This window comes from Leucopleurus acutus, assembly GCF_964270905.1.
Source record: "Leucopleurus acutus genome assembly, chromosome: 12".
Lineage (NCBI taxonomy): Eukaryota > Metazoa > Chordata > Mammalia > Artiodactyla > Delphinidae > Leucopleurus > Leucopleurus acutus.
The window spans coordinates 24,151,799-24,162,086 of record NC_139154.1 but is presented as its reverse complement, the minus strand read 5'-3'; the positions used below and the strand labels follow the sequence as shown (position 1 = coordinate 24,162,086).

Here is a 10,288-nt window from a genome sequence, read left to right as displayed (position 1 = left end):
AATAGTTGTTTCTCTGTATAGCTACTGTATAGCACAGGGAACAGTACTCAATATTTTCTAATAACCTATAAGGGAAGGGAGTCCGAAGAAGAACGTATAATATGTATATAGTCTGAATATAACTGAATTGCTGTGCTGTACACCTGAAACTAACATGATATTGTAAATCAACTATACTTCAATTTAAAAAAAGGAAAACATTAAAATATAGTTGTTTCTCTTGCTTTTCTCTATATAATTAGTGAATATATATTAATTGGCCGAAGCCTTCGCAGCACTGTCAAGCTCTTGAATTATCAATGTCTCCTCCGTCACACGGCTGTGGGCTTTCTCTCCTGGGCTCCTTCATGTCCCAATTCATGATCCAACCTTGGCCCAGCCTGTTGGCGGATGACCCTGGTGGCTGCTGAGAAGAGCTTCACAACCTACCTTAAGAGTTTCCCAAGTGTTTGGTAACTCTCAAGCCCAGCTGGTTAGAGAATAAATTGTCGTGACCTTTCCAAAAAAACCAATTTTATTATGGCATCAAAAGCCACCAATTCCACTTTCATAAGTTTATTTTAGGAAAATAATCAGCAGCTAGGTAGGAAGATTTATGTCAGGGATACTCATTATAGGATTTTTTTTTTTAATAGTGGAAAACAGAAAAAAACAAAACCAAACAGGGAGTACTTAAGTAACTTAGCTGCTGGTGCAGCCACATAACGGATGACTTCCAGCCAGCAGAGATCACTTCAAAACATGAAAAAAAAATCTACCAGAACACTAAGCTAAGTTGTGGGATAGTATGATCTAAATTTTGCAAAAGAAAGACACATTTTTATATGTAAGTTTAAAAAACTAGAATATCTTTAATTTTCTTTATGCGTTTGGGTAAAAACAAAGTTTTCACTTCTACAAGGAGCAAATTACCTCTATAATAAAAAATAATCAGTAGATATGATTTTTAAAACTTGTCTAAGACTAGGGAACATTTATTCCTAAGGATGGAAAGTACTCCATTCTCTTACAGAATCTAAATCTAAACTTTAAGGTATAGCATCACCTCATGTCTAGTTAGGAACTTACCCATATCTGCTTATTGCGTCATTTGAGAAGGAAAGGTTCGAGGAGAACGGAGCAGGGGGCCGGGGAGTGAAGAGGATCTGTAGGTTCACACGAAGGTATAAGGGAGATTTAGACTCTGGGGGCAAAAACCTGGTGGAACCTCACACCTTGGAGAGTGTCCGAGCGGATGTCTCTCGGTGGTCCCAGGGCTCCCCGCCAGGGAAAGCGGTTCCTAGCAGCCTGGACTGCCTGCTTCCTGAGAGGGCCGGCAAATCCCGTGACAATCAGAGCCCTGGGGAGACAGAGCCTCCTGCTTGCCACAGTGTTTCTCCCTTCACGCTTTGAAAGCAAATTACGCCTTGCACTTTTCCGTATGCATTTATAAAGTTATTCAGTCCTGTTTGTCTTTTATGGTGAGGTGAGCGACCCTTTCTTCATGGTTTAATAAAACATCCGAAGTCTTCGTGACACCACAGCAAAGCACGGCAAGGAGGGGAGACGGCAGCAGCATTTCAATGAGGGAGGAAATGAGAAATGAGTCCCCAAAGGACACTTAATAAGGAACAGCAAACCTGTCTTTTCAAAAATGCTTCTGGAAATGAGCTTGGCTGTTTTTTCCGGCTGGATGGTTGGCAAAGGGGCAGCAGCTGCCAGAGGCAGCAGGAGAGAGCGCTGGGGAGCTGGAACACGCAGATCCATGCAAGGGACCGGCCTTATTACCCCGGCCTTGGGCATGGTCAGACGCTTACCTGGACACCTCCAGGCTGAGCTGGCGTATCAGCACCCTCGGATTCCCGGTTGCAGAAGGTAACGTTCTGGTGACACCTGTGTGTTTCTTACACAGGTGAGTTCTTTCTGTTCCTATCAGACTAAGTAGGGAAAACCCTCTATGCTGCAGCCCCTCCCTCCCTCTCCTATTCTTAGATCACCTCGCCCCCAGCTCCTCCAGGAGGAAAGGGCAGAGGGCAGGAGGTAAACCAAGGCTGTCTGCTACAGTGCCCTCGCCCGCCCGCCCCAGATAAATGTGCGCGCACGCGCGCACACCATGCTATTGTGTTCCAACATCCTTTTATTCTTACGCAATCCAGATGTGACCACCCCTAGGGTCCCCAGCCCTGTTTTCTTGAGCTGCTCAGTCGCCATGGCCTGGCCCCGGCCCCCCCCCCCGCAGGTCCACCTTGCCATCAGCAAACGGTCTGCACCTTCCAATAGGCGAAGCTTTGAAAGTATACTCTTTCCTTTAACATAATCAAATTCTTGGCAGACTCGATCTCAATCGCTGTTGATTGTGGTTTTAAATTATAAGTTTTTTATGTTGGCAAAAGTCATCTCTTTGTGGCTGCAAATTTTCAAACACCTTTTGTGCCTAAAAGGTTAAACGTGGCGACTCTCTCCTCAGCCCAGTCATCCACGCATATGCAATTTCTGTGTCTGGACGCACATCCCCAGGCGCTGGGGGCTAGAGGTAAAGAGAGAGGCACCATCTTGGGTTGACTGTGTTTATTTTACATTGAGAAGAGGCTCAGTTATGAGATTTGTGCTTAGGACTTAAGAATGTCTGTGTGTGCTAAGATCGCTCATTTTTCAAAATCGTGCAGTCTCGGGAGAGACTGCTGGGAGTCCCCCAACTCCTCCTCTCCTGTGCTGACAGAGCCTTGACTGGACACGTGGGCACCTGACTAGGGACTCAGTCTCCCAGCCTCCTTTGCAGCCGGCGTGATCATGTGACTCATCCCCCCCCCCCCCCCCCGGCCTCCTTTGCAGCTGGCGTGATCATGTGACTGGGCTCTGGCCCAGGGAAGACCAGGAAAGACCAGGGGAGCGTGGATGTGCCTGCACACTTTCGCCTCCTGAGGAGCCAGGACACACACCTGGCTGCGGCCTGCACTGACCACAGAGATGAGGACGATGCCCCAGGGACAGTGCACACTGAGATGGGTGGAGCCTGAGTCCCGAACAACCCGGTGGGTAGGGAGCCCACCTCACAGCTGGACTTCCGTGAGAGTGGGCGGGGTTATTTTTTAAAGTTAGGGCTGGGGGGTCGGGTACAGCAGCTCTGCCTATTTCCCCTGGCCCACTGCCTCCCTCCCGCCTGCATCCCTGCATTCCCGGTTCCGCCACCCAGCTGTCTGCGGACCTTAGAACCACCGAGAACAGTGGGGTGGGAGTAGGGGGGCGCACCCACCCATGCCTTCCCCCAGCAGCCCAGGGAGGCTGACTCACAGCCCTGGGAGCGTTTTGAGTGGAATGAAGTGGTCACTTCAGGCCATCGAGTCCATGCTCCTGGCTTCAGTAGCTGTTGTGTTCTTGTCAGCCGACGCTAAAATCTTACAAGCACATGAAGACAAGGAAAGGACAGGACAGCCAGTTTCTGAAACACATTTTTACCCTTGCCCCAGGCGGACAAAGCTGGGACGTAAGCAGGTTGACAACACGACCCTAGCGATTGCTGCCCTGGTATATCCGGCCCAGGCGTGGGACTAGATCCTCATATCATTATGTCATGTGTTCCTCTCGGGGGCCTCTGGCTGGGAGTGTCTCCCTCGTTTAGGAGGCCAGGAAGCTGGACACGGAATCCCTTGCTGGAGGCAAGGCTGCCGACTGTGTGTGCAAGGGGAACATAGCAATGTCGGAAACACTTAACGTGGCAGATTTTTAGTCCCCAAAAAGCATGTACTGTAAATCATGTCAGGGGAAACTATGCCAGGGCTCAGAGTAGCCAAGTAGGAATTGATCTAGATTTTGCTTTTCATTTTGGTTGTCAGAATGGCCTAGAGAACCTTTGCCTTTATTTCACACCAACAGCAGGGGGCCAAGGTTCATGATGACAAAGTAGTGGATTTTCCTGGGTGGTGAGAATTAGGATGACACTTCTGAGACTTACTGAGTCTCGTTTTCTGAGGCAAGGCTCTCCCACGGGCCGTCACCACCACAGTCACTGCCCAGGACCCCACAGGAACAATTCAGCACCCAGGGTTTGGGGGACGTCCAGGGCCAGAGAGAAGATGAAAACATAATACAGAGAAGCAGTGGTCGCCCTGCAGGCATCAGGGAAGGAGACAAGGACTTGCTATTTCTGTAGTACTTTAAGAAGTTCCTTGAAGGCCTAGCGAGGCCGGAGAGAATCAGGAAGTCGGCAGAGTGAAAGTCAGAGGTGAAGCTAACTGTCTGGAATTATCTAGCAGGGTGGGGAGCTTTTAAAAATGTGGGCGCCTTGCTGTGACCCTCCCACTGCCCAATCTCCCGTTGTCATCAGTAATGCCCTTTAGTCATTGCAGCTCGGCTAGTGGCTTACAGGTTCTGGACGAGACTTCCCGAAGTGGGTGTATCTTAGGAGGTGTCCGGCCCCAGATTCTTGGTGTACTAGTCGTGGCTCTGGCGCTAATTTTGGCAAGAAACACAGTCTTATACACCGAAAGAGCAATAATACTTTACTTAAAATATATACAAAATTATTACTTTGAAACATATATATTACTATCCAACACACATCAAGTAACACTGATTGATGTAAATTTTGGTGCCTTCATTCGTTCAGTTTTGTGATTTCTCTTTTACACGAGGCTCCTGTAGAACGTTCTCTTAAATGCCCACCGGAGGGGAGGTGCCCAGAGGCCTCGTCCCCGTGGTGGTCTGGCTGTGCTCTTGGACACCACTGAGGCTGTGCAACTCTGCCTCGCGGCGGGCACTCGGGACACAGAAGTGAGGGGACCCACCTCGATCAATCACATGCCACTGACGGTCTTCAACCAATCTCTATGTCTCTCCTCTCTCCTCTCTTGTCTGTCTCCCCTCTCTCCTCTCTCTGTCTCTCCTCTCTCCTCTCTCTACGTCTCTCCTCTCTCCTCTCTTGTCTGTTTCCCTCTCCTCTCTTGTCTGTCTCCCTCTCCTCTCTCTCTTCTCTCTCTCTCCCCCTCACTCTAGGTATACAATGGTCTGGGGGGGTCTGGGCCTGGGTGTAAAAGGAGGGTGAAGTTGGTGAGAAAAAGTGCCAATTATTGGGGCTTCCCTGGTGGCGCAGTGGTTGGGAGTCCGCCTGCCAATGCAGGGGACACGGGTTCGTGCCCCGGTCCGGGAAGATCCCACATGCCGCGGAGCGGCTGGGCCCGTGAGCCATGGCCGCTGAGCCTGCGCGTCCGGAGCCTGTGCTCCGCAATGGGAGAGGCCACAGCAGTGAGAGGCCCACGTACCGCAAAAAAAAAAAAAAAAAACAAGTGCCAATTATTTTCTGGAAAAGCCCTCGTCTGGACTTAGGTTAATGTGAGTTATGTTATCTTTCTTTTTTGCTTCTGTCACAGCAGGAAAGCATGGGAATGGGGAGCTGGTCTCTTCATACAACCTTGGAAAGGAAATGAGAAGAAGAACACAAAGGGGAGCGTCTGTGTTTGAGTTACGGTTATCCTGAGATAAATCAGACATGTGCCTTTGGGCCCAGACGGGCGTGACTCTCACCGTCCCCTACAGTGCCTTGCATGTCGTAGGCACTTAATAAATGCTCACTGCGTGGATGGATAAACGAAGGCAGGGGATCTGGTGACTACAAGTGGAAAACACGCACATGGCAGGGACCTCGGCAGGGATGTGGGAGACCCTCTAGGCCTGCTTCCTCGCTTGGCAGATGGGGAAACTGAGGCCCAGAGAAGTGGGGGTGAAACGAGCAAGGTCATGTGACTAGTTCCTGATGGAGTTAGACTTAGAACCGTATTTTCTAAATTTCTCCTTAAATTTCCCAGTCTCTTCAGATCTGAAGCTGTGAGGAGAGCTCCGTGGACTCGACCATGTGCCCTGACCGCAGGAAAGTCACCTCCCCCATCAGAAGCTCCCAGAGGTAAAGGGGGCCCTGGGTGTCGAGGCCGGGCGTACGGGACAAGCAGCAGGTCCCCTCTAGGCAGCTGCCCTCCTGGGACCCCAATCCTGCCTGGGCTGGGGGACCACGGTCCCGGGGAGGTGGCCCCGACGGCAGCGGTCAGACCCCTGCGGCCCTGAGTGAGGTAGAGGAACACAGAGGTCAGTGGGAGTGGGTCGTTGCGTCCCCACCGCAGGTCCCGGGACGGGGTGAAGCGGCAGCCTCAGCGCGTCGAGAGGAACATGTAGACAGAGCCCCCGACCGCTTCTGGGGCTGAAAGCAAGTCGCTGCAAGTACTTGCTGAAAAGATGGATCACAGGAGAAGGAGTGTGGTTCCTGCTCACGGGGACAGACAGAATGAGGACAAAGGGGTCCCGGGAACCAGAGGCGAGAGAGAGGGAAGGGGCAGGGGCTGTCACGGCAGGCAGGGAGGTGACAGGCTTCAGGGTGAGGGTCCAGTGGGCCGGTCCAGGGAGGAGGGTTGAGGATGTGCGCTGGGGTGGGCTTGTCATTTCAGCTGAGCTGCCCCCGAACATTCTCTGGGCTTCGAGCCACCAAGGCCTCCCACGTGTCACACGGGGGCAGCTGAAAAGCCCAGGGGCTCCTCTGCTTCCCGCGTGATTTTGGTTTATAGAACGGACGATTCGGCTTCGTGCAAAACGCACATCTGAGCCCTGTGAGGAACCTGGCACGTTTCCACAACGTACGCCGCACACGCAGACGCCTCTGGAGAACGCTGGCGCCAGCACACGGACTGATGACCCAGCGGTGAACCACCTGGGTTTCTCGCGTCAGAGCACGGCACCACGGCTGTCTGCGAGGCAGATCTTGAGAGCTCTTTAGACAGAGCTTTCCTCCTGCCCCGCAGCCAACCTCCCTCCCTGCTCCCCTCGCCTCCCTAACGCTGGGACTCCTTCATCACCCACCCGTTTCCCCTTTTGTCGTGACGGCCGTTCCGTTTCCATCAGACCCGCAGGGAGAACAAAAATAATTCACCGTGCCAACCTGGGAGCCGCAGCCCACCCGGCAACAGGTGAGTCCCTTTGCGCTAAGAGGCTGACGGCACGGGAGTCCCAGGAAGCCGCGCGGGGGGCAGGGGCTCACCGCCACCCCCTACACGGCGGACTGGTTTTCGGTGCACGCGTAGACGGTGCTCGGCTGGATCCGCCTCCGGATCCGCTCAGGCACTTTGGGGAGGGTCTGGAAGGTCTGGGGTAGCAGCTCCAGGCAGGCCTCGCGGAACTTCTTGATTCGCCAGCAGTAGACGATGGGGTTGAAGACGGACTTGAGGTAGCTGAGCCCTAGGATGCAAGAGCTGGTGGCGTAGAAGGAGGGGCCGCAGTAGAACCTCCGGCTGAACACGGACAGCAGGCTGTAGACGGAGTGCGGCAGCCAGCACAGCGAGAAGCCCACGAAGAGGATCAGGATGGTGGTGAAGGCCTTGGTTTTGAAGCTCAGGTCCAGGCTGACCTGCTGCTGCCGCTGGAGCCGCCGCAGGCCGGCGCGGGGCAGCCGCCGCAGGTCCAGGCTGTCCGACTGGTTGTGCACGCGCACGGCGTTCTTGCGCACCGTGTGCAGGATGCCCAGGTAGGAGCCGAGCATCACGGCGAAGGGCGCGAAGAAGGCGGCGCCCAGCAGCGCCAGCACGTAGGCGCGGCCGGCCGGCAGGTCGGTGTAGCCCAGCACGCACTGCGGCGCCCGCGCCGGCACCTCCACCAGCGGCCAGGCGGCCAGCGAAGGGGCCGAGACGCAGAAGGACAGCGCCCAGGACGCGGCGATGATCACCTTGGCCCTGCGGGGGTTCAGCCTGTCCTGGCGCTGGACGATGATGAGGAAGCGGTCCACGCTGATGATGAGCAGGATAGCCACGCCCTCCAGGACGAAGAACCAGTAGAGCGCGGCCGACAGCCGGCAGAAGGAGTCCCCGAAGCGCCAGCGGACGGTGACGAGGGTGGCGGCGGCGAAGGGCGCGCAGCACAGGGACAGCATGATGTCCGAGAAGGCCAGCGTGGCCAGCAGCAGGTTGATGGCGGAGCGCATGGCCGGCCTCTGGTACACGATGATGCAGACCACGGCGTTGCCGAGCAGCCCCACCACGCCCGTCAGCATCATGAGGACCGCCAGGGACACCCTGAGGGGCGCCGGCGGCGCGGGGGGCCCGGGCTCCGCCGCGTGGCTCCCGCTGGGCAGCAGGTATTCGTAGGTCTCGATGGACGAGCGGTTACAGGCCATCGCGGAGGAAATCCTGGAGCCGGGGCAGCAGGGAGAGGAAGGGGCCTCAGCGCCTCGGGGGCGGCAGCCTCCTGTCTGCCGGCTGCATCTGCCTCCCGGTTGTCTTGGATCTGGAGGGCGCTGCAAAGGCTGGGAGGAGCCTCCCTCTTCGGGAGCAACTGGCGGGGATTTGCGATTCATCAATCACAGCCTCATCATCTCCGTGACAACCGACTGTGTCCGCAGCTTTCTCCTCGGACGCTCTCAGCGGCCTGGGGCAAAGAAGCACGGAAGAGGACGGGGTTAGACCTTCCAAGCACGGGTTGAACAGAGCAGTGTTTGCCTTTTACAGGTATTTTAAACATCAGAGTGGCGGTGACTCACTCACTTCCCACGTGGGATGAGGCTTGGTCTTCACAAATACGCCGAGCCTTGTCACATCACCCGGGAAACCCGATTAGACCCACCTTGTGGGGGACCAGACTTCGTAATCAACATCTCCATAATCGGCATGTATTTTATAACTTGGATTATAAACAGCCTGATCCAGTGAAGCTTCGGACAAGGCAACCCCCAGTAGAAAGCCAGCTCCATGAGGGCAGGGTCTTGTCTGTGTTGTTTGCTGTGTCCCCAGCGGAGAAGATGCTCAACAGAAATTTTGTGGAGTAAATAAATGGCAGTTGATGCCGCTATTTGTTCTACGTGTGGAGTCACATGCAGTTGTAAGAAATAATCCAGCAAGATCCCATGTACCCTTCCCCCAGTTTCCCCTAATGGTAACACTCTGGATAACTAGTGCTGCTAGAATGTTACTTTTGGAAACACTGATGAAAAGGAGGACACTCTCCCCCTAGATAAACCCTTTTAAAGGGTGCTATTGGGGCTTCCCTGGTGGCCCAGTGGTTGAGAATCCACCTGCCAATGCAGGCGATACAGGTTCAATCCCTGGTCCAGGAAGATCCCATGTGCCGCGGAGCAACTAAGCCCGTGCGCCACAACTACTGAGCCTGCGCTCTAGAGCCTGGGAAGGCTCTAGAGAAGGAGCCTTCTCTAGAGCCCGCAAGCCATAGCTACTGAGCCTGTGAGCCACGTCTACTGAAGCCCGCACGCCTAGAGCCCGTGCTCCGCAAAAAGAGAAGCCACCGCAATGAGACGCCCGTGCACCGCAACGAAGATCCAACACAGCCAAAAACTTTTTTAAAAAAAGGATGTTATCTTTCATTTCTTGTTTCTTTCATGGGTGTGGCAAGGATGGTGTTCTGTAGCTCAGTCCAAAGTCAGCTTGCTTGAGCAGGTGAAATCCACCACTTTCCCATCAGTGGGCGCCTCCGGAAGGCTGCTTAACCTCTGCTGGTGTGACCTCCTCGTCCGTAACATACAAATTCCATAGCTTCCCACTGACCGATGACTTGGCAGGCTGTCCACGTGAGGCTGAAGGAATGTCCTTGCAGAGACTGGGAGACGTCACTCCTGGCATTCAGCATTGCTGGGGTTAGGCTGGAAGTGGATTCGATTCTGTTCCTTCACAGGTGACAAGTTATGGCCTCTTGAAGGCTGGATATTTTCTTTCTGAAAAACGTTTACAAGGCAGTGTCTAGATATGAGTCTTTTCTTGTTTGTTGTGCTGGGTACTCAGTGGGCCTTTTGAATCCAAAGCCATGTGCCCCTCAACTCTGGGAAAGTTTCTTGTTTCACGTCTTTGCTAGTTTTCTCCCTTTTGATCTTTGTGGGGAATACTTAACAGGTAGATGCTGGACCTCACTGATTGGGCCTTAATTTTTCTTTTCTTTTCCCTTATTTTTTAAAAAAAAACTTATTTAAAAAATTTTCATTGAAATGTAGTTGATTTACAATGTTGTGTTTCCGTGTGTGTGTGTGTGTGTGTGTGTGTGTGTGTGTGTGTGTGTGTGTTTAATTTCTCTGCTTTGGACTCTTTTTTACACTGTGCTCTGAGGCGTTTTTTGACTTTATGTTTAGTCCTATTTAATTTCTGACCCTGGCAGTCATGTTTTTAAATCTCAGAGTGTTCCTATCTTCTGTGTCTTTTGTACTCTTCACTCGTTGAGGGATGTACGCTCGAAACTCTCCAGGTTACTAGAGGTGGTATTTTAAGTTCTCTTCATTATTTTCTGAACTTTTTCTGGTTCCTCTGGAGTCAGGGCCTCAGTTTCTCTTTTTTTTTTT

At 53.1% G+C, this 10,288-nt stretch overlaps 1 protein-coding gene across 1 annotated transcript; it reads right to left on the bottom strand.

Moving 5' to 3' along the window:
* Nucleotides 1-7,006: 7,006 nt before the first annotated feature.
* On the bottom strand, nucleotides 7,007-8,305 carry GPR45 (G protein-coupled receptor 45; the record flags this gene model as incomplete). Its single annotated transcript, XM_082851559.1, has 1 exon — nucleotides 7,007-8,305. One exon carries the CDS (start codon nucleotides 8,303-8,305, stop codon nucleotides 7,007-7,009), a length of 1,299 nt encoding a protein of 432 aa, XP_082707685.1.
* Nucleotides 8,306-10,288: the final 1,983 nt, after the last annotated feature.